Consider the following 25,189-nt stretch of genomic DNA (forward strand, 5'->3'; position numbering starts at 1 on the left):
TCAGTCTCCTTTCCTAAAAATAAATGGCCCACTTTCCCATTTTAAACATGCAATGCTTCTCTTTATGTGACTCTTTTCCAAGATCATGAAGAATTTGAAGAAGTAAAAAAAAAAAAAAAGCATCTAAAAATATCATTACCCTAAAAATGGAAAATGTAAAATTTGTGATGATTTGAAATGACTGAAACAATATAGTTAGGTTTTATAAACAAATTCTATGTCACTCATATAGGCTTACTAACCATATCATACAGTTAGCTTGTTAAAACTAGAAATGTAGTTAACACAAAGATTAAGGATCTGGAATAAAATCGGGAAACCCAGTGGAAAAGCTCCACAGCACTTCTGGTTCCCTCAGCAGTGATTCCTGTGTTTGTAAAAATGTGATCACCTTTATAATTGTGAACCTTCTATAGTTATTATTTTGTAAATAAGTATTTTACATTTTACATTTATATACTTCTTTTTTTAAGGGATTGACCTAAATTTTTAATACATTTATTTTTAAAGGAAATTCTATATTACCTTAAGGGAAAAAAATCAGTGTATCTTGATATGAATAGTAATCAGCAAAATTACTTTTTTTTTTTGAGACAGAGTCTCGCTCTATTGCCAGGCTGAAGTGCAGTGGCGTGATCCTGGCTCACTGCAACCTCCACCTCCTGTGTTCAAGCAATTCTCCTGCCTCAGCCTCCCGAGTAGCTGGGACTACAGCTGCATGCCACCACACCTGGTTAATTTTTTGTATTTTAGTAGAGACGGGGTTTCACCATGTTGGTCAGGATGGTCTCAATCTCCTGACTTCATGATCTGCCCGCCTCAGGCTCCCAAAGTGCTGGGATTACAGGTGTGAGCCACCATGCCCGGTCAAAAATTACTCTTTATTTGTAAAAGAGATGTGAAAGGCAAGTGTCAGAGATGGCTAACATCTGCTGAGACCTTCCTCATGACATAATCTGATACAACAAAATAAGAATGCAAAATAGAATTCATTTCTCATTTTGTCTTTCATTGTTATTTATTCTTCAGTCCATGTTCTATCTATAAATTCTTAAACCTAAGAAGAAACAATGCCCTATGATACCGTGGGAAAAGTTCTGGACTGAAAAATAATGAGACCTAGATTATGGTTCCTTTTAAAGGATTTGCTGACTGGACAAGTCACTGATTTTCTGGGCCTGTTTCTTTTAAAAAAGTGTAGATAATAGTATTTAATTTACTAGGTTGTTATAAAGAAGAAGAAGGAGGAGAGCTAAAATTAACTGAGCACTTACATTTTGCCAGGCACATTACTTTATTCAATTTTCCCCATAGCTGTACTATTTCAAAACCTGTTTATATTGATGAAGAAATTCAGGTTTATGAAGGTTAAGTACCCTAGAGTACATAGCTAGTAAGTGACAAAGGTGAGATACAAACACAAATCTGGCTGCTTTGAGATTCTATACTTATTAACAGTACTTTAAAAATAAATTGTACTGTGGTATACAAATTTGAAATTATATTTTTCTCATATAAGATTGTGAGATCACTGTGATAAAGATTACTTCTTACTCATCTTTGTGAATTCAGTATTTAGAAGAGATATTCAAAAACAGCAAAGTTTAATGAAATTGACTTTGATATTAGAAATAATTAAAAGGAGATACATGTAAAAATAAGCAAAAATCTGAAATCTGCAAAACCACTTGTATCATTTTCTCTCAAAACCAAGAGTCCCATATTCCACATATTATATGCAGTAATCTTCTAGGTAGCCTTGGATATCCTTCTGTCTCTCCGGGAAATGCAGGATAATATGTGAAAGGCTTCCTCTCCTTCAGGGGCAGGTGGAGGCTTATTGAAAGTGATAAAGAGAATGGGTCCCCCAGTGGAGGAGAAAACAGAAAGGATCAGCCAGTGGCTAAAGTACTAGGGTGATAAGACAATCCCAGGACAGAGCCAGCCAATGTCATGCCAGGCTGGTTGACAGACAGTCAGCAGAAGAGGAGCATTAATTTCCTCCCAGGTAAGTCACCACGACACAATGTAACAGGTAACAGAAAGACTGGAAGTTCTTATCATTAATAACATGAAATCTTCTCTCAGAAAATATCTTAGTATTATACAGAGGTGGATCTAGCTAAAAAAACATACTTGTTCTTCGAGTCACTGTATAGAATGTAAAATGGGAAGATGCACAACGGGAGGGCCTCCGAGTAAGATTCTTTGCCTCTTTAGGCCCAACTCAATCATGAAAATGAGACGTGCTGACCTTCTTAGTTATCAAACACAGGGCAACATGACATTTATCTCCAAAGAGCTTTGGAGATGTAGGATACACACACACATCTGTAAGTTTTTAATTTCTTCAAAACAGATTGAGTACTCATGAATGGAAAGAAATCACACATATCTTTTCCTTTATCACTTTTTTTTGTTGTGTATTTTTTTTTTTTTTGAGATGGACTCTCGCTCTCCTTGCCCAGGCTGGAGTGCAGTGGCGCAATCTCAGCTCACCACAACCTCCGCCTCCCGGGTTCAAGCGATTCTCCTGTCTCAACCTCCCGAGTAGCTGGAATTACAGGCATGAGCCATCACGCCTGGCTAATTTTGTATTTTCAGTAGAGATGGGGTTTCTCCATGTTGGTCAGGCTGGCCTCGAATTCCTGACCTCAAGTGATTTGCCTGCCTCGGTCTCCCAAAATGCTGGGATCACAGGCGTGAGCCACCGCGCCCGGCCTCCTTTACCAGTTTTTAAAAATATTTTTTGGAAATCCTTTATAAATAAAATTCTTAAAGTATGCATGTATGTTATCTGACATTAAGAGAAAGGAACAAACAGAAAGAGACTATGGGATTCTTGTGGCAATTTTAGGTCTAGTTTCCCCAAATTTCCAAAGTGACATTGCTACTTCTAGAGGTTGACTGCAACACTGGGTTCTAGGTAAACTAAGTCAATAATGAAAGCTAAAAAAAAATAGCCTTTTTCCCTAAGACACAGATAAATTTTCTCTTTATTATATCACAATACGTTGGTTTTAATACTCCTGACGGTTGATATTTTCGGGTCACATTTAGGTTTCTGTGATAACACTTAGAATCTGTCCCTACATCAGCATTTGCCAAAACACATCCTCTGAGTTATTATTTAGGCCTTAGCAGGAAAATCTTTCTTGAATGCTCAGATTCAGTAAGTTCTGCCTTTTATGCACTCTCTTAGTTTCCTACATTTCTCCTTTTTAAATAGTTACTATAACTGTAATTAATTACTCAGTGTTTGCATTCTACAAAAGAATATAATCTCTAAGAGGCAAGGAATGTATTTTCACTGCTGTCACTGTCACAGTGTCTGACCTATGGTAGTCATCTGATAAATAAATGTTGAATGAATGACGGATGAATGAATGGTCAGTTCCTTTTCTGACAGGTGTTATATTACTAAAGTTACTAAAGAAGAAACTGGAATTTTTTTAAATCTATTTTTTATTTTTTAGAGATGCTCTTGCTATGTCGTTCAGGCTGGGGTGCAGTGGCCATTCACAGGCATGATCATCAGGCATTACAGCCTCGAACTCCTAGGCTCAAGTGGTGATCCTTCTGCCTCAGCCTCCCAGAAAGCTGTGACTACAGGTGCGTGCCACCACGTGTGGCTTTGGAATCTTATTTTTAAGGAAAAGGGACAAAGTGAGCAGTCTGCAGACATTCTAAGACAATGTGGGAACAATAAACTCTATACAAATTTAGATTTTATTTGATCTGTTATATTCTAGGATGAGACCTTTGTTTGATACAGATTCAATGAAACTTAAAGGTTTTGTGCTGAATTCACTTCTAAAATTCCTAGTAATTTGTCAAGTTTTTTTTAACCTTTTGTGTATGCCATTTACTTTTCTTTCACTCCTCTCTACACAGGCATTTCTCTCTGAACATGCTGCTGTTAGCACCACTAATGTAAAAGCAAATGACATATGCAACACCAATTAAATATTTATGCAACGTAGCAGTGAAGTGGTAAATATTGTATTATGCTTTCCACTTGTCGTTAGGAGATGTTGCTACATTTTGCAAATATGATAGTTTAAAACAGAGAAAACTTCACTATATTTCATGAATAAGATATTTATATCTAGCATAAACCGGAGGTAAGCTGACTTTAAAGGTATTTCTTATTGTTCTGTCTTTGAATATTTTTCAAGTCAGAGAGATCCCTATATTTAAATGGTAAACACAATCTGTTTTAAGTGCATTCTTTTCTTTTCTTTTTTTGAGACAGTCTCACTCTGTTGCCCAGGCTGGAGTGCAGTGGCGCAATCTCTGCTCGCTGCAACCTCCGCCTCCCGGGTTCAAGCGATTCTCCTGCCTCGGCCTCCTGAGTAGCTAGGACTACAGGTGCGTGCCACCATGCTTGGCTAACTTTTTGTATTTTTAGTAGAGATGGGGTTTTGCCAGGCTGGTCTTGAACTCCTGGCCTCCTCCCAAAGTGCTGGGATTACAGGTATGAGCCACCGTGCCCAGCCAAGTGTATTATTGTCATATGTTATTTACTTAGCTGACCTCATATCAAACTAAGAGTAAAATAAATTATATTCGTAGGGAGAGGAGGAGCTTACTTTCTATACTGGTAAATTCTTTTACTCTGAGTCTTTAGTCACCATTGAATCAGGCTTAAATATGTCCTTAAGGATTCAAGAACAAAATAAAATATTGAAAAACTGACTCTAAATTTTTAGTCTTACAATTTTCCATCCTCTAAAATATAGGCAACACATTTTTCCTACAATGTGATGAAATCATGTTGGTATTAAAATGCTTCCATACCATCTCAGACAAAAATGCATTTTCTGAATATAATGCAACTCCGAGTGAAGGGAAGAAGCTGTAGTGAAAAATGGTATGTAATTCATTGCTCAGCTGTGCTCTAGAACATTATAAAACAGCACTTTTATTACAAAGACACGTCCAAAAAGAAAAAAGAACGTCAGACACATTTTATTTTGCCATATAGAGTTAAATGGTTGATTCTTCATGAAGCATAAAGGGTTGGCATATTTTCCCTTCTGACCCTGAGTTGCATCTATATAGCTACTACCATCATCAATTTCAAAGTACACAGAGAGGTAAAAATGTTCATAAAATGCAAACAGGCCCAGAAGTAGGACAGATAACCGCTAAGGAATCATAACTGCAATGAACCTGGATTCGACAGGTTATGTGTTGCCAGATCTAGGGAATGCTTATGTCGTTCAACAGCCTTTTGAGCAGGCATATGACAACATGTATTTTAGAAATCAGTTGGTAGCAGCTGTTCAAAGGAAATAAATAACTACATATGTATTTTTTAAATGAAAGGAGCAGTAAAAATGGGAGTAGTTCTCTGGTTTGCTATACTTGTCAGGAGCTCGTAAGAAAAAACAAAGCTGAGCTATTTGTTTTCATGGGGCAATCAGTGAACAAAACAGTCCCTTAAAAATTTCAGATTTTTATGGAAAAATTTTTGTGAGGATAAAAAAAAACCATTGGGTATTAGGGTGTTGGGAGGTAATAGGGAGTAACTATTAAAGGATGCAGGGTTTCTTTTTGGAGGTGAGAGAAATGTTCTGTGATGATAGCTGCAAAATTCTGTGGACATGTAACACTAAACACCATCGGACTGTATATTTAAATGGATAAACCACACGGTATGTGCGCTGGGTCTCAATAAAACTGTGATTTAAAACACTCTGTTGTCAAATGAATTACTGGTTAGGAAAAACCTGGCCAAAAGGGCAAGGTAATTGAGAAAATATACCACCATAATATAGTCTGATAATATTTTTTTCTCTAGTGTTCCTTAAAGTTCATGTGCAAATACCTTTAGTGCTACTGTACATGGAGAAATTCTCTGACTCTGCCTAGCAGTGCAGAGAAATGCTCGAGAAATTAAAGGTCTATAATGGTGTTATTTGAAGTCTGATGTGAGTGGCTTTTTTTGCAGTTTAATTGGCATCATCCCAACCATTTATTATGATTTGCATGTAGTAATGCTTTAATAATGTTTATGCTTCATGAGGGATTTCTGGCCATTTTTCTATGTGTATGACATTGACATACACAGAAAAAAGAGCTTTCTGTAAGCAAAGAACAATACCAAGACTCCTACCCACTGTATAACTGCGAACAGAAGCGGAACATAGACGCTTCTCATTTTTGCCATTCTTGGTGAACAACTGGTGGTTATTGCTCATCTTTTTTTTTTTTTTTTTTAAATTTCAGAGCCAAAAAAAGAAGAATGAGTATATAAGGGTCCAGAGAAGCACAACAGGTACTTCTTTGGGTAGGTCTGTATCACTAAGTATAATCACTGAACTTAACATTTGTGGTTAGAAATCAGTAGAATTTCTGTTGTGTAAAGGCACAGCCACTCAGAGGTTAATGGATTAGCGAAGGATGTTAACTGGAGGCTCAGTAATCCAAAGAAAATCATAACACGACTCCGCTGCAAGGAAGTTTACCATATGTACATTTGATTGTTAAAAACTGAGATATGCGAAAGCACGTCACATTTATTCTATCATGAATCAGCTCAGCTTTCTCAATTCTGCTTGTTCCTCTATCCCACGAGGGCCTCATGATCTCCCAGTTATGGCTAGTTTTCTAACAGTTTGTCTAGACTTGCACTATCCAAATGATAGTTCCTAGCCCCATGTCGCTGTTTGAGTTTAATGAAAAATAGTACAATTTAAACTTCAGTATCTTCAACTTAGTAGCTACATTTCAAGTGCTCAACAGCCACTCCTGTCTAGTGGCTACTACATTGGACAGTGTGGAAACAGAACATTTCCGTCATGAAATGGGACATGTGACAGCATTTCCTAGACCTGTGCTACTCACAGTGTGGTCTGAAAAGCACAGCAGCATCCCATGAGAGCCTGCTGGAAAAACGAATCTCAGTGCTCACTTTGGATCTGCTAAATCCGAATATGCATTTTCGCAAGGTCCCCAGGCGATTCCCAGGCACAGGAATGCTTGGAAAGCACAAGTCTGGACCTCCTTTCATTGTATTACGTGTTCTGGAAGGCCACTGAAGCAATCTTTCAAAAACGTAAAATGATTCCTTTTCACTTCTATGCTTAAATCTCTTCAATTTCTTCTCTATTTTTACTTCTTAAAAAACCTCACAGGAGACAGTATAGTGTAAGAGTCCTCGTATGTGTGCCTTCAGGAGAGCCATCTCTTTAAGCCACAGATTCCCTGTTTGTTAAAAGAAGAAACCTCCTAAGGTTGTTGTGGAAATTAAATGAGGTAATTCATACAGTTTCTAGAACAACGCCTGGCACGGTAAGCACTGCACATGCACCATGGCAGATGTTTCGCGTTTCTTCCTTGCCGTTCCTCAGATGACCTCATCTCAAGGTCATTTCCTCACTAGCCATTGGCATGAGGTGAACAAAGCTCCAGTTCAGGCATCAGGTGCTAGATCAAGCCTTTCCCCCAAATCTTCAGCGAAACGTAGGTATCATCTGTCTTCTCTTTTTGCTCATCAAGCTGGTATGAAAGCATGTATGGGGTTAAACGAGAGTTTTTATGCATGTCCTTATCACTTGACTATGAGCTTCTAGAATGAAGAGCTAATGTGGACCTCTGACATGTGTCAGAGTGGCCAGGAAAATGTTAACCTAAAAATAGCTACTGAAAAACCATTAAGTATCAGAGTAAACTGAAGTACATTTTAAAAAATAGCGGGCTGGGCAGAGTGGTGGCCCATTCCTGTCATCTCGGCACTTTGGGAGGCTGAGGCAAGAGGATAGCTTGATCCTAGGAGTTCGAGACCAATCTGGGAAACATAGGGAGATCCTGTCTCTAAAAAAAATAAAAAAAAATTAGCTGGGCATGGTGGTGTGTGCCTGTGGTCCCAGCTACTAGGGAGGCTGAGATGGGAGGATCACTTGAGCCCAGGAGGCAAAGGCTGCAGTGAGCCGTGACTGCGTCATCGCACTCCAGCCTGTGAGACAGAGTGAGATCCTGTCTTTGAAAAAATAAAAATATAAAAAATAAATAAAAACTAATACTTAGATAAGGACTTTATAGGTATGGCATGAAAACCAGAAATTTAAAGAAATAAAGAGTGAGAACTGGTCTCAAAAAAATAAAAATACAAAAAATAAATACAAACTAATACTTAGATTAAATAAGGACTTTACAGGTATGTCTTGAAAGCCAGAAATATAAAGGAAAAAAATACATGCGATGACTTTACAACTTCTGTACGAAATACGGTAAAACATGACTATGATCAGAGTTAATAATAAATTGGAAAAGTATATAACATGGGACAAAAAATTCATATCCTTAATTGAAAACAGACTTTTTAAATCAAAAAGAAAGGAGAATAGCCCCAATAGAAAAGTGGAGGCTATTCACACACAAAAGGAGAAATACAAATGGCCAATAAATGTATGAGAAGATATTCAGCGCTACTAGTAATAAATCCAAATAACAATGTTTTAACCTAAGAGATTGGCAAAAGTTAAAAATATGCATAATAAAGGACAGATAGATAAATAGAGGTAATGACTAGCATTGGTGGTTACACAAACTGACAGTTGCCATGGTTTTCAAAATTTAAAACATGCCTACTCTTTGGTACAGCAAATATCCTTCAAAGAATTTATCCCAATAAAAAACTGGATCAAATGAGCATATATGCACATGCCAACATACACAGACACAGGCATAAGAAAATAAGTCACTGTATTTAGGGGAACTAGTTATTTAAGAATAGCCACTAAATAAAATTATATAGATGATGTATAATGAATGATATATGAGAAAAGCCTAGTATAAAATGCATTTAAAAATATGGACCTCTAGCTGTATATGTACATGGGAAAATATCTGGAAGGATATACACCAAAAAGTTGACAGCATGCACTGTGGGATTACAATTAGTTTTCACTTTTTAAGGTCTTTCTTTACTCTCTGAAATTCTGAAGAAACAGAAAAAACAAACAACAAAACCTGTCCACCTCCCTTCCTCCCTCCTTGCCTTTCTTTCAGAAGCTGTTCACCTTGTCTATCCTGAGATAACTCACCTTAGAGGGGAGGCATGTTAAATCTACATGTCGTAAGTTCTCATTATCTTACTGGAAAGTAAGAACAAATATTCTAAGAAATAATTCCTCAAGCTTTTTTTTTAATGTCTTAGGCTTTTACTTTATATTAACAGTCAATATAAGAGAAGGGATTCTAAGGGAATGGAAAAAAAAGCTTAAGGATGGCTGCGTTTCTGTTAAAGGTTGCAAGGTCAATCTCATGATGACATTGGTCTTCCCCATTGATTCTGGGGTTTATCAGACTGATCTGGCTGGATGGGCAAGTGTCTCTTTTCTCCCTCTCTGCTTTACATGCACACTTAATAGAAAAGGACAACCTTCCCTGAGAGAAGTGTCCTGTTCTTTTTTTCAAGGGTAAAGGCAACATCTTGAATCAAAAAAGATTTATCATGTGAATTGATGAGGGAATGAAAGTTTTTCACCTGATTAAAAATAAAATCATTGTGTTAGTCCTTTAAATGTAGGAAGACCAATGAAAATCTGAAGCATACATGTGCTTCGTTAAAGTGATAAAAGTATGAGAAAATTCTTTGAAGATAAAAGTAAATGTTTGCTAGATAACACTGGGATTGTATCTTCTTAATTCCTAGCACAATAACTAGATCAAAACAAATGTTCAATAAATATCTGTTGAACTGAAAAGCCTACATGAGTATAGTAACTAGATAATTTGCGTGTTGCCATGTGGGGAAAAATAAAAGCGAAGGGAAGAGTTTATGACCATGGTACTAGTAGGAATAAAGCAGATTGCTAATGACTAAAAAGTAAAACCAGGCAATATGAAAAAAAAGAAAAATTTTGAGTTTTTACTTAGAAGTCTGATAGTTATATTCACTAATGGATCCTTAAAAAGAGTAGAAGTCTCACAGGTAACAGCGACTGATCTCACATTAAAATGCTATTTTTTCCTGCTAGTCACACCATGAAAATAAAATTAAATGGCATTAGAATTGATATTCAAAATATTTAACAACCGGAAGCACACAGACACTTATCAATCAGAAAGGATGCCTGACCAGTCAACCTGACACCGAATTCCAGCCCTGCATATTTATCTACCTGGTATGCACCACAGTAAAAAAAAAATCTGCAACAAGCACATATTCTTTTTTATTTTTAAGTTGCAGGGTACATGTGCAGGATGTGCAGGTTTGCTACACAGGTAAATGTGTGCCATGGTGGTTTTGCTGTACCTATCAACCCATCGCCTAGGTATAAAGCCCAGTGTGCATTAGCTGCTTTTAACTAATGCTCTCCCTCCTCCCATCCCACCCCATGACAGGCCCCGGTGTGTGTTGTTCCCTTCCCTGTGCCCATGTGGTCTCCTTGTTCAGCTCAAATACATATTCTTAATTTACTACCTCCCATTTATGACCGGTCCATTTCAGAACCATTTAAAATTCTTTCGCAGCACACTTCTGACAGGCACAAATAATATATACAGCTAACTAGAATAGAATCTCTTGATGGCTGATACATTTTCTAACCAAATACTAGAAATCTGTCTCTGGAATATTGATTTTTGTTGTGAAATTACTCATTCACCTTCCGTGTTATGAAACAACAGCAGTATTGTCTCACTAGGGTGTGATCCTGGTCAAGTGATAACCCCTTCAGTATCTGGTTGACCATCTTTATAAGGAGAAAGTGAACTTAGATTAAAACATGCCAGAAAGGTAACAGAAAGGTTTCATCTTGCTTTGACCTCTGACTGGTTGGTAGAGGCGGTCAGAGGTACTGAATGAAGCACTCAGATGAAGACAAGCAGCATGTAATCGGGTTAAGGAGAGAAAGTGCTGTGAGTCATTAACGATGTCTTCCATGGTCAAAGAATTGGAAAAATTACTGCATAACATGTCACGTAGTTGCCATCCCTGACTCAACTGTCTCTGAAGTTCTCTCATGCTCTACAATTCTGTTTTCCCATTAAACACTGACTCAAAACGGTTATTTCACTTTCCAAAGTGCCTAATTATATCATAGGAGTACTGTAGCCAGTGGAAGATACTGGTCCACTGCAAAAGCATCATAGTATTCTACATTCAGCTCTGCAATACTCTTATTCAGTTATAGAATTTCATGGGGCATCACAAATTGCTTTGTAAACTTGAGGATGCATCACTGGCTATTGTTCCTGGTGGATAAACCACAAAGCCTGTGATTTATCTCAGTGGACACCATTAGCATTTCAATGCGGTAGGCCTTTCCCTACACTTAGAAGAAGATCAAAATACAATGTGGTCATTTCTGGCATTTTAGAAAGCAATTTCCAGTAGTTTGAATGCTCAAATATGTTAAGAAATGGTTAAATAAAAGCAATATTTACAATTTCTATTAGTAGCTTCCATTATTTGGGTTACTATCAAATGAAAAACATGATCAATACTACATCAGAAGAGAAGAAAAATCCACATATATGAATGAGTATATAATCCCTTCATTGCTTTATGGACGCCCAGTTCTCTGGAGAGCGTTCCTGAGTGCAAGATGATGGCCCTGAGTGATGAGTTTTACATTTAGATGGCTGAGTGAGCTGAGAGACTTGTAATATCACAAGCAGTGGAGAGCTCCCTATTGAGTACGCATCGAAGGAAATCCTGCACAGGGTTCATTACTGCAAGCACATGAATTATTTTGTGCACATGAAATGCCACAGAGCTATCCATGTTTCACAAGGGATAAGTCAAACACAAATGTACCCTATAGTTTTTGTCCAAGAATATACCTCACTGTTTACGGACATGAACTACCCACAAAACCTGCTTTTCTATGTATCTAAATTTGCTGAAAATTACTGAAAATACTCTATGATTTATGATATATTATTACCAAACTCACCTCCACCAAATATAACCTCATAGTATGCTTCTAGACCAAATGAATAAATACAAGTAATAAAACAATGTAACACCCTGATTTACAGACAAAGTAATTCTAAGAACTTGTTCTTACCTATAAAATAAGACAGGAGTATTGCCAGGAGCACCGAGACCCCTACGGCACACAGTGCAGTGCATTTCCAGCTACAGTACTTTGAAGACTTCTTGAATTTAAAAGCACTTCTTGATAGAGTGTTTCTAGGTAGTGGCCGAGTAGGCGGTGAATAAACAGAGCCAGATGCCATTGTGTATCCTGGGGTTGCAGTACTGAACAGTGGCGTTGTCCCTGTTCCTGTTTTGAATAGGAAATGCCTGTGGAAAAGGAGAATATCATTATAAGATACAAATATGCTGCAATATGAGAGACAAGAGACAGCGATGCATTTAGCTCTTCTGTCTCTTTTGCTCTCTCTCTCCTTTTTTTTTTTTTTAAAGAATTTATCCTATATAACCTAAAGCATTAAAAATCAAGGAAATGTTTTAACCAAAGAATCTAACTCATAAAAATGACTCTCACGAAAGAGACTGATTTTTAATGTAGACAGCAGGATTTATACACATAAATGATCACTGTCCCTTCAAGTAGACATCTCGAGAGACTCTAAAGACTTTCTAATCACACTATTTCCTGAACAAAACCATTTTGGAATGTCCCATGATGAATTACCCTAAGAGCATTTTCAGTTAGCAAAAGAAACCCAGTCTTGTTGCTTTGTAGCTACATGGGCATTTACTACTCATGAGACTACACACTTATATAAACATGAGTATGCATGATCACGCTGATCTTCTGCACACTGATTTATTTTCTGGACGTCCATGGAAACACTGTCATCTTGGCCTGCTTCTCTGCTAATAAGTACTATAAAACCAAGTTTGGCTATATGCAGTTGGTCAGCTCTCAAACAATTCAAACTATTTTATTGACAGCTTATGTCAAACATAATCAGGAATGTGAACCTGCTGGGGGTAGGGAGAGGGAAGGAATCATGGAACACCTTCTAATACCAAACCTAAATAAATGAAGGGGTCAGTGAAGCAGATTTTGGATCAAATATAGAAATGTTCCCTAACCACGAGCCATACAACAGAGAGCAACCTGCCTCTAAAAGTTATATGCTCTCTTCCTTGACAATGTTTAAGCGGAAATTGTGTGGTCACATAACAAGAGCACTGTAAATGGAATTCTTCAGGAAAGGTAACTAATTTTAAGATTCCTATTAACAATAGAGGTCTCCAAATTTTACAAAAGCACCATTTGTTTTATGGTTTACATTTAATATTATGCTGGTAACTTACATTATATTCAGTGAGTATCCCGACACTTACCACGATGTTCCTAGCACATCCCATGAAGTCAACAGACTGTGCTCTCTTTCATATTCAGATTGTACACAGGTCTTTCAACCTGAGATGGTACAGTCTTTATGGAAGGTCATTTTAGATAAGACAGAGCTAAGTACCTTTAATTTTAATCCTCATGTACTTATCGTATACTGGAGAAATGCTGAATATATCAAACAAATTAAGGGGTTAACAGGACAGAACTGGGAAACCAGACTGCCAAGGTTTAAATTCCACTTAACCACTTAGTAGGTAAGTGTCCCTGATGAGTTAATGAAAGTCAGTTTTGGTTCCTTAATCTATAAAATGGGGATGGTAATAGTATCTACCTCACAGGGTTATTATGAAACTTAAATAACTTAATATTTAAAGTAAAGTGCTTGGAATGTGTTATATAAGTATCTCATTAATAAAAAAGGATCACACTCATTTATTTTATGTATATTATTACTTAGAAGAGGCTGAATAGGTATTTAAAAGTTACAAAGAATCAATCTCCAGAAAATTATTAAGTGAAAAATAGTGAAGCCAGTCTACAGATGTGGTAAAAGTCATGAACGTTGGCCTAATACAGGCCAGTAGAGTGGAAAGAATTCTGGATTGAAAATCAGTCCCTGGTCTATCATTTCCTAGTCATCTGGTCCTAGGAAGCCTCAGTTTTTTTTCTCGACCTGTAAAAAAATGGCACTAGTGACTTACTTATTTTAACAGGGTTGCAAAACAGCTAATGTCTCTAAAAAATGCTTTGTCAACCACAAAATTAGAACAGACACAAATGATGAGTTGTCACTTGTACAAATTATACTAGCGACTGTATTATGAGCCCATTTCCCCACCGAACTACTTTAAAAAGCTAATTTAAAAGTTTATAGCCTGAATTAAGTGCTATGTTGGAGGCAGCATTAGTACCTCCTACCATATTCATATTCAGCACAGTTATTCAGCGCTCTGAAATGACACTGTGTGAGTTCAAATCCAGACTCTTCACCTATAAATAGCTGCATGATTTTGGGTAAGTTACTCAAATTTTGTGTCTTGGTTTTATCATCTGTAAAAAGGGCATAATAACAGTAATACAATTTACAGGCATTTTCCAAGGATTAAACGAAATAATGCATATATAAAGTGTTTACATTAGTATCTAGCACAAGGTAAGTGCTCTAAAAGCATTAGCTATGTATTATTTTGCTCAAAATCACATATCACAGTCTCTATTCAAAAGACAAATAAGTATAATTTGAAGATTTTAAATGCCAATTCAAAACGTAACATCATCAAAACGAATGTGTACAAAATGAATTCCCTGGTTTACAAATTTGATACTGGCGATTCCACACACTGGCATGTAGTCTGGATAAGAAGATGGACTATGTCATTTAGATCAGGCATCAGCAAACTTTTGCTGTAAAGGACACAGAGTAACTATTTTAGGCTTTTCCAGAGATATCACTGAACTCTACTGTTATATCGTGAAAGCCGCCATAGATGATGCATACATGTTTAACTCTGGCTCTGTTCCAGTAACAGTTTTTTGTAGACATTGAAATTTTAACTTTATAGAATTTTCCCATGTCATGAAATCCTCTTTGCTTTTCATGTTGTCAATTATTTAAAGATGTGAAAACCATTCTCTGCTCACAAGCAGTACAAAAACAAGTAACAGGGCTGGACCTGGCCTATGAGTCATGTTGGCCCGGATCTAGATTCTCACTCTTTTCAGGATTATACATGAAGAGTGAGCAGGAGGCTCAGCAGCCCATAGAAACAGCCTATTCCCTCAACGCCACTGAGAGGATTTAAAAGGCAGACTAAAGGGTGCAAAGCATGCCTCTTGTGAAGCTTGGACAGATCCATGTAATTGGACAGGGATCCTGTTATTATCTTCTGGAAGTTCCACCCTACAAAGTCCTGGCAGACACTGGCGCATGCATTTCACAGGGCCAAAGGATCATTTTTGCCAAGCATAGGAAAAGGACTGACGTTTCCTGTGACTGTGGGACAATTTGCTTACTTTACTGCAGCGGTCCCCAACCTTTTTGGCACCAGTGACCAGTTTCGTGGAAGACAATTTTTCCCTGGACCAGGAATGGGGGGTGGAGAGGATGTTTTCGGGGTGAAACTGTTCCACCTCAGATCATCAAGCATTAGATTCCCACACAACCTAGATCCCTCGCATGTGCAGTTCACAATAGGGTTCGTGCTCCTATGAGAATCTAATGCTGTCACTGATCTGCCAGGAGGCGGAGCTTAGGCAGTAATGCTCCCTCCTCCGACTGCCACTCACCTCCTGCCATGTGGCCCAGTTCCTAGCAGGCCACGGATCGGTACTGGTCCACAGCCCAGTGGCTGGGGCTATGTGGGCTTTGGCATTCGCTCAGTTTGGGTTGCCCCCTCCTGGTATCACCGATGGAGGTGATAGGTGTCCATTCTGTCGACTTCATTAATAATGGTAACTGCCATTTCCTGAGTACCTACTAAGCACCGTATTGTTGTTTCACTACAATTTTCACCATAATGCAGTGAAGAATAAAATGATTATTTGTATTTTCAGCCTTCATCCTCCAAGTCTCAGCTCAGATGTTACTACCTGACCATCCAATCCAAAGCCCTGTTCCCTCTACTCTTCACAGTATTACCATGTTAATTTTCTTCAAAGTGCTTATTACAATCAGTTATCCCATTATTTATTTGTGTGGTAAATCAAGTTTCTGAAGTACTATTGAAAGTATGTTTTTTCCTCCTGACTTTTTTCCCTTTCTCTGTTTTCTCTGCCTCAATCTTCTTGTTCTAGTTTTATTTCACTGCCTCCAGAAGAAATGAAGTAAGATGAAGGAAGAAATAGCTTAAGTCTCTTACCGGTTTTCTAAAGCCCAGATGGCTGAGTGAAAGAGAGTGGACTGGGGAGGAAAATGGTGTGAGGGGAGAAAGGGCTTCCCTCCAGAAAGGAGAATATGTCCACGCTGGGGGCAGGTGCAGAACCTGAGGGGAGCTGGTGACAGCAGAGGAGCAACAGGGCCCAGGAAGAGAAGCCTGAATTCTGCCTCGTGGGTGGCGTCCTGGGGAAGCGACGAGACTCCAAAAAGTCTGAGGCTCTTCCTGCTGCTTCCATGCCATGCTCGAGGGAAGAGAGCAGCAGAGAGAGCTACCTGGCAAAGTTGTGTGTACAGAACCACGCAACACTCCCGTAGTGACAGGTTTGCAGGCCCATGGCCAACGACGGAGCCCCTTACCTCAGTCTTTGGTCCCATGAAAACCCTCTGGGGGAAAGTGGGAATGGGGAGGCTTTGTGATGTACCCAACATGTCAGGAATAAACCGAATTTAGAAAATAAAGATTCCCCTGAGACTAGAGAAAAATATTTCATTTTATTAAGGGCTAGGAAGAGAGAAAGAGAAGACTGGCTGAAGATGTACCGTGTCCCAGGGATAAAGGCCCCGCTCCTGGCCTCCCTGCGTGAGTCCTGGAGAAGCAGAGATTACAGTGTAAATCCAAGAGGCCTAAGAGCAGAGAAAATCTGTGCCTTACATCTCAGACAGAGAACGGAGGCGATAACAGGATCTCAAAGGGAAATAAACGCATGAAGCATCCAGGTGATGCAGTCAGGGAGCCTCGCCGATTCCTGTGCCTGAGCATAATTTCTAAGAAGCGGAACTACTTCTATGGCTGCAAGAGTAGCAAAGAGACGGCAGAGTGTGCCACTGGACAAGCAGGGGCCTCGCGGATAGGAACGAAGGTGACCCCTGTAATATCAGGAGGATTAGAAACAGATAGACAGACAGCATGAAAACTCGACGTCTTAGTGGAGAGTCTAACACCAGAAGCTCCCTGCTGTGCTCAGAGTACCATGGAACAGCTGGGGTAGGGGAGGGAGGGACCCAAACTGCCTGAAGAGAAGATTCTAGGAATGAGACCTAAAATGAAACATAAACGGGCCGGTGCAGTGGCTCACACCTGTAATCCCAGCACTTTGAAAGGCCGAGACGGGCGGATCACGAGGTCAGGAGTTCGAGACCAGCCAGACCAACACAGTGAAACCCTGTCTCTACTAAAACACAAACAAACAAACAAACTACAAAAAAATTAGCTGGATATGATGGCGGGCACCTGTAATTCCAGCTACTAGGGAGGCTGGGGCAGGAGAATCACTTGAACCCAGGAGATGGAGGTTGCGGTGAGCTGAGACCACGCCACTACATTCCAGCCTGGCAACAGAGTAAGAATCTGTCTCAGGAAATAGGGCCAGGTGCAGCGGCTCATGCCTGTAATCCCAGCACTTTGGAGGGCCCGGGCGGGTGGATCATGAGGTCAGGAGATGTAGACCATCCTGGCTAACACGGTGAAACCCCGTCTCTATTAAAAATACAAAAAATTAGCCAGGTGTGGTGGGGGGCGCCTGTAGTCCCAGCTACCAGGGAGGCTGAGGCAGGAGAATGGCGGGAACCCGGGAGGTGGAGCTTGCAGTGAGCCAAGATCGTGCCACTACACTCCAGCCTGGGTGACAGAGCAAGACTCTGTCTCAAAAAACAAACAAACAAACAAACAAACAAACAAACAAAAAAAACCTCTGTCTCAAAACATAAAAATAAAAAACATAAATATTTTTAAAAGTTGTATTTCTAACGTGCTATACTGATGGACAAGAATGATATACTCACTCCACAAATCTATCATTTGTCTTCTCCCATTAGAATGTAAACTCTATGAAGTCCTATTCACCTCTGCATTAACAAGACTTAAAAAGTTCTTGGCATGTTATAGGTGTTCAATAAATATGTGTAACATAAGTAAAATGGTGACTACTATGCAGATGAGGAAAAGTGAGCCTCAAAAAGTTAAGTACCTTGGCCAAGAGGTCACAGCTAATAAAGGAATGAAATCATAAAATATATAAAATAGCAATAAATAAGGCTGGAAATTATAAAAACCAAAAAGCAAGCCTGGGATACGTGTTTTAGCTTTATTGAAAGTACATTGTTTCTCCATGGGAGACAGGATTTGAATCTGAGCCTGTGGGACTCTCAAGATTATGAACTTAGCCTCAACACTAAAAACATGTGAATATCCACTATGTGAGAGACAGTAAGTTTGAGAGATGTTGATTTCAAATCAGACAGCTCTGTTTAAATTTCCAAAATTTGAGACATCAATAGATTATGAGATCACCAATCTTGGCAAGGGCTTGAGTTGCTATGAAATTATTATTTTTCTTATTTTTGCGATAGAGTTTCACTCTTGTCACCCAGGCTGGAGTGAAGTGGTGTGATCTCAGCTCAGTGCAATCTCCGCCTCATGGGTTCAAGCAATTTTCCAGCCTCAGCCTCCTGAGTAGCTGGGATTAAAGGCATGTGCCACCATGCCAGGTAATTTCTGTATTTTTAGTAAAGACGGGGTTTCACCATGTTGGCCAGGCTGGTCTTGAACTCCTGACCTAGGTGATCTGCCCGCCTTGGCCTCCCAAAGTGCTGGGATTACAGGTGTGAGCCACCATGCCCAGCCGCAATTATTATTTTTCTTAGAGGAAAATGCAACTTTGAGATATTGTTCAAAACAAAGATGTAATATTCTAAAATTACATCTTTGTGACTGTATATTTTGTTATTTGTTCTAACATTACTCCAGCTACTCAGGCTGGAGCACAGTGGTGTGAAGACAGCTCACTGGAGCCTTGACCTCCCAGCCCCAAGTAATCCTCCTTCCTCAGCCTCCTGAGTAGCTTGGACTACAGCATGTGCACCACCACGTCCGGCTAATATTTTTATTTTTATTTTTGTACAGATGGGGGTCTCCCTATGTTGTCCAGACTGATCTCAATCTCCTACCCTCAAGCAATCTTCCTGCCTTAGCATCCCAAAGTGCTGGGATTATAGGCATGAACCACCATGCCTGGCCAGCCACTGACTTTCAATCTCAGAAGTACCCCTCCTCAGACTGGGGCCTGTACTATACTCAGATTAGTCACAAAGGAGAGGTGCTTTTGAGATTTAAATCTGATTGTGTATATCACACTGGGGCCTTGATGATGTACGTGCATAATAAATACAGAAATGTTACAAAACAAGGGAAGAGAAGTCAAATCACCTGTGCACTATATTTTAAAACAATGAGGCAGGAGGACTGCTTGAGCTTAGGAGTTCAAGACCAGCCTGGGCAATACAGTGAGACCTCATCTCTACTAAATGTATTTATTTATTTATTTATTTATTTATTTTTAGGTGGAGTCTCGCTCTGTCACCCAGGCTGGAGTGCAGTGGTGCAATCTCGGCTCACTGCAAACTCCGCCTTCCAGGTTTGGCCATTCTCCTGCCTCAGCCTCCCGAGTAGCTGGGACTAGAGGCGCCCGCCACAGCGCCCGGCTAGTTTTTTGTGTTTTTAGTAGAGATAGGGTTTCACCTTGTTAAGCCAGGATGGTCTCGATCTCCTGACCTCAGGTGATCCACCCGCCTTAGCCTCCCAGAGTGCTGGGATTACAGGCATGATAAAATTTTCTTAAAAAATCAGCCTAGCATGGTGCCATGCACCTGTAGCCCCAGCTACTCAGGAGGCTGAGGCAGGAGGAATGCTTAAGCCCAGAAGTTTGAGGCTGCAGTGAGCTGTGATTGCTCCACTATACTGCAGCCTGGGCAACAGAGCAAGACCCTGTCTCAAAAATCAGTCAATCAATCAAAAAATAAAATCACCAGACTTCAGTATTTTCAGATCACTTTCTAGTATGTAAGTAAAGAATGAATTAGTAAAGATTGTTTAAACTGATGTATTTTGAAACTACTTACAAACAAATGGTGTCACTTTGTGCAGACTGATTCCTTCAGGTAAAATTAGGCCTCAAACTAGATACGTGAAAATAGACACGTAAAAATCTCTTAGACATTACTATGATCTGTGTCAGCATATTTTCTATAGCAGAGAATATTTGATCTCAGATGTGGTAGAACTCTGTTAGTTTTGGGGTTCAGAAAGGATACCCTCTTTCCAAGGGCAACAATGGCTCTTTCACTGCACTGTATGAAACACTGCCAAAGCGTATATTGTGATTAATGTGTCTTTAAGCCCAAGGACTTCTTTTTACCCGTTTTCAAGGTCCAACACAATGGTTACTTTATGTTTAGAACTCTACAAATATTTAACGAAGGAACGGAATACTGAAATTCAGCTATATGGAGAACAGACACTGACTTTCCGCACAAGGAAATTATCACCACCTAATTCTCTATAAAGCACACATTTTTGTGTGTCATTAGTCTCTCCCCATCCTGTGACTCTGCCAAGTCATATAGCTTTGGGAATATGCTTCTCACACATAAAAAATTCTGCAAAAATTACTATCAAAAACATATGGTTTTGACCTGGCATCCACATGAGGTTTGCAGAATAAAGGCAGAAATTTTCTTTACTTCTCAGACCATATTTGGGAATGAAAAAAAGTGAACCTGTGAGAATATTCCCCATTGTATTCAGCAATAAAGCAGCAGCCGCGGCGGCTTCTTTTAACACAGAGCACACCTTTTGTTCTGATGTTTCTAATGCTGCCCTGCATGGAGCCTGCCTCCAGTTCCTCAGCCATTTGTGCCACTGTTTTCACTCTGGTGATGAGCTAGAGACACACTTGAAGAGAGACTATCAGAGACTGAGATGAGGAAAATCAATTTCAAAGCCCAAAAGACAGCTGGTGCAGAAGGTCACTGAACACTAACAGCTGCTCTGTGGCTCTGGAATCTTGAGGGGGATTCTATTTAACAACAACAACAACAAGAAGACAAGAACGGTGGAGCTGCATTGCGTCATTAACTTGTAATGCTATGTAGAAGCTAAAACATAAATAGGAAGGATGACTCTATGTTAAGCACAATTAACAGTTGCTCTTACGTCTTCTTAAGTTGAAAGGTTTGTTTCTTTGTTGATATAGCTTTAGAATCTTTTGATGTTAGCTTCTACCTCTAATCTAGCTTCTAATTTTTGTTTTCGTTTTTGAGATGGAGTCTTGCTCTGTCGCCAGGCTGGAGTGCAGTGGCGTGATCTTGGCTCACTGCAACCTCCGCCTCCCAGGTTCAAGCGATTTTCCTGCCTCAGCCTCCTGAGTAGCTGGGATTACAGGTGCGCGCCACCACGCCCAGCTAATTTTTTTTTTTTGTATTTTTAGTAGAGACAGGGTTTCACCGTGTTGGCCAGGATGGTCTTGATCTCCTGACCTCGTGATCTGCTCGCCTCGGCCTCCCTAAGTGCTGGGATTACAGGTGTGAGCCACCGCACCCGGTCTTCTAGCTCCTATTTTTAACCCATTCCATGATGTATACCTCTATGGGTCATGTTGCAAATTTAAAATTAGTAAAGACAAGGACTGAATTTCCTCATCTTTTTTGCTGTCCCCATCCCTGCCTTCTAGGTTACTGTTTAGTAACTGTCTTTTAAGTCTCTCTGACTGCCAGACTTCGGGTAATTTTTAATTACTCTTCTTTCCTGCTCCCCAACTCCCACCCCTGCGTAGTCAATCTGTCGGGGATCCGCAGTCTTTCGTTTACAGCGTTTCTTTCTTTTCTTTTTCTTTTTTGCTGAGCAGAGAAGTTCTGTGCTCTTAAACCTCAACTTCTTTTAATCTGCTTTGCAGAGGCAAAGAGGAGGCAAAAATAACATTTCATTTCAAATTTTCTTTTACCCTCAAATGAAACATCATGTTTTAAATTTTGGACCCGCACAGTATATCGAATCACCTCTATTTGTCCAGTCAAAACTGTCTCCTATCTCAGCCACTTACAATTACTTCTCATAATTTGTTTTGCTTTTTTTCTTTTTTAACCTCATCTCTTAGCAGGCATGCTTTGTTCCTTAGTAGCTGTTCACTTGATTGATTTTGTCTTTCAAAGTAATAACCATACAGCTTACCATCATAAGATTTTTAGTGGCAAGATAATCAGATTATCAAGGAAATTTAAAGGTACTTTTCTATATCACATGTAATATTAATATATCAAAGCTTATTTTAGAAGATGCTAACAAAATTAAGTAAGTCATAATACATAATTAAATTGAAGGTTTATAGGAGTCACTAGGAAAAATGTGTTAATACTGGTCTTTTGTTCAGGGGATTAATATAGTCATTTTACCTCTAATATCAAGAATACAGCTTAATAAATTAGAAATTATAGGGACCCAATTGAAAAGCATCCCTGGAAAATGTGTTATAGCATTATTCAAAGTGGTTTGAGTCATTTCCTCAATAGGAGATTAGAATAGAACATAAAAATCAAAAAGAAAATGTGTAACTACTGAATGAAATAAATTCTAATTAGATTAACTTCATAAGTGGTTATCTTCACAGAAAATAGTTTGTTTTCTTCAATGTTTTATATAGTGTTAAAAACAGTTTTGGAGATTAACAAACAAAGCAAATAATTAAGATAAAGAGAGTGTAGTAATTAGAGCTCAGCTTCTGTCCCTGAGGCACTGCTGAAACTTTTATTAGTGACATACAGACACCTGGAAAAATACTTGTGTTGTATAGTAACATCTATTATATTGCATAGAGAGAAAAGCACTACTGCATAGGAAATGTTGATGCTTTCTTTCTCTTATATTCTTTCTTGGACAAAGAATCATTTACATTAAACTAAATGTGACCTGATTAAATAAAATTCCTTGATGTCCTGCTTTCTACTGACACATGTAGGTAAATCAGTACAAAGTAATCTAGAATAGAGAGTGCTTTCTTCAAATTAGATGTTCTGATTTCAAAGACAATGTGTCAATGAGAAAGATTGGCTATGTTTGGCCAAATTTACAACCTTTTCAATATCCAAAAGTTCTCACTTAAGAGCTGAGGAAATTTTAAGGTATAGGTTCCTCTTCCTTCCGGCAAAATACAACTTTCTGGATTTAAGAGGCATATTAAAAGGTCTCAGAAGATTTCCTCAACATCAAACGACTTTTCCAAAATGACATTTTCAGATCTAAAGCAAATGAATCCCACACTTGTGGATTAAATTTACCTGGAAATATATGAAGGCTAAAATTAACTACTGAGTTCAAAATGGTTTTAGTCACTTGATGGTATCAAGACAATGGACGATTTGCCTAGAGTTCATGTTAAGATAAGATGCTTTAAAAGTACTGTTAAAATATATAACTCTTAATTGTTAGTGTGTGTGTTACCTTCCACAGTGCCTACTATTACTCATTTGATTCCTTGTGGTCTGTAATTGGGCATTTATTAAATATCACAGAAAGTAAGTCAGTCCAAAATATTTGTCAGTATGTGTTTGAAACAAAGAATGTATCTGAAACATGATACTAACTATTACCCATGCATTGTGAATGCTTAAAACCTGTTTTTATCATAATCTTTAGGATTTTCACTACCAAATTCTGAATTTTAAGTTCCAAAGCCAACTGGATTATCTGTAAATGTATATTTAGCAATGTGTCCAAAACTAATTAAAAGGCTGCAAAAATAGTTTATTTAAATAATGTGCTTTAGAGAATGATGAAAGGAATAGGAAATTTCTGGCAGCTATTAAACAGAAAACTAAAGAAAAAGCCCCTACAGAAAATTACTCATTCTTATTCAAGGCTGGATTCCTGTTTGTTTTCCTTACCTTTTGGCAACAGATTCTCAATAGACATCCAGTGATATCTAGCACAATTATTCACTCTGCTCAAATGCCTAGCTATCTGGAAATAATTCTCCATCAGCCGAGGATGCTGGCCCTCAGAAGCTCTGTGAGATTCCTGAACTGAAAGACTGCAGAGGCTGCTGGGAATTTTCCAGGAGAAGCCCACCCACACTAGTGTCTGCAGAAGCTTGCAGAAGGTATTCTGCAGTTCCCTACCTTTTACATGAAAACAGTTCAACAAGAATGATACGGAAGCGCCGGTTTCGGTAGGGCTTGTGAACTGCGGTGGTAAAGGGTCAGAACACCAACAGAAGCAGAAATGCAACTGAGAGACCATTCCATACATTAAAGCAGTGGGTTTCAAACTTTAGCTTACATCAGAGTAACCTGGGGGGCTTGTTAAAACAGTAGGTCTGAGGTGAGACCCCAGCAACTGATGGTGCTGATTCAGGAACCACACTCTGAGAATCACTGCAGTAAGGTATTAGCGTATTAGTTTCCTAGCTTAAGTTTAACTTCAAGTCCCCCTTCAAGATTGTATAACGAATCAGAAAATCAATTCAAGACTCCTGCTTAGAAAGTCACTGCCGGTAGCTTACTTCGAGTAGTCAATTTAGAACAAATGAATTATACAAGGCTCAATCCATTGGATCTCAGAGTCAAATGGCTTAAACATTTTTTCATTGCTTTATGCCATCTCACTCTTTTTTTTACTTTCAACATCCCCCTTTTTTATTCTTCCCTTTCAATTTCAACTATTAGTTAAGTTTTCCCAATCAGTTCCCTTACCCTTTCTAATGTCATTGCTACTTTTAAGTATCTACCATGTGTACTGGCCTTTACTTCATCTCCAAATGAGATACCAGCATCTATTTCCTTTTGGGTCTTCTTTATGTTCCATATACCTACATTTCCATTTGCTTTAAAACCACTCATCAGCACTCATCTTATTTCACAAGTACCTTGGTTAAGGGGTTCTCTTTCCTTTTCTCTTGGAACTCAATACTTGGATTTCTGAGCCACATGTAAGTCCAGTTGATACTTTACCTTGGGCATTCACGACTTCCCAAAATGTTTCACTAATTTCTTCACAGAGAGAGTACTACTTCTCTACTCTCAACCTTTCTGGCTGGGGTAGTTTTTATATGTTCTTTTTTCCTCGAAAAACCTTGTTTCAATTTATTACCTGTATGAAAATTTCTATTAAAAAAGGAACTACTTCTAATCATTCTCTTTACCTACTACCAGAGTCTTCTGAAAAACTCAATTCTAAATATTTAAATGTAAT

General features: G+C 38.8%; 1 protein-coding gene across 10 annotated transcripts in view; it reads right to left on the reverse strand.

Annotated features, from left to right (window-relative positions):
* Positions 1 to 25,189, reverse strand: part of TENM3 (teneurin transmembrane protein 3) — a 1,346,134-nt gene that overhangs the window by 155,790 nt on the left and 1,165,155 nt on the right. For all 10 annotated transcript variants that reach the window (XM_009207910.4, XM_009207907.4, XM_009207902.4 and 7 more), the window contains one exon: positions 12,027 to 12,265. In XM_009207910.4, coding sequence (XP_009206174.2) covers positions 12,027 to 12,265 — 239 coding nt within the window. The remainder of the gene's footprint in view (positions 1 to 12,026; positions 12,266 to 25,189) is intronic.

This window comes from Papio anubis, chromosome 3 (genome assembly GCF_008728515.1).
Source record: "Papio anubis isolate 15944 chromosome 3, Panubis1.0, whole genome shotgun sequence".
Lineage (NCBI taxonomy): Eukaryota > Metazoa > Chordata > Mammalia > Primates > Cercopithecidae > Papio > Papio anubis.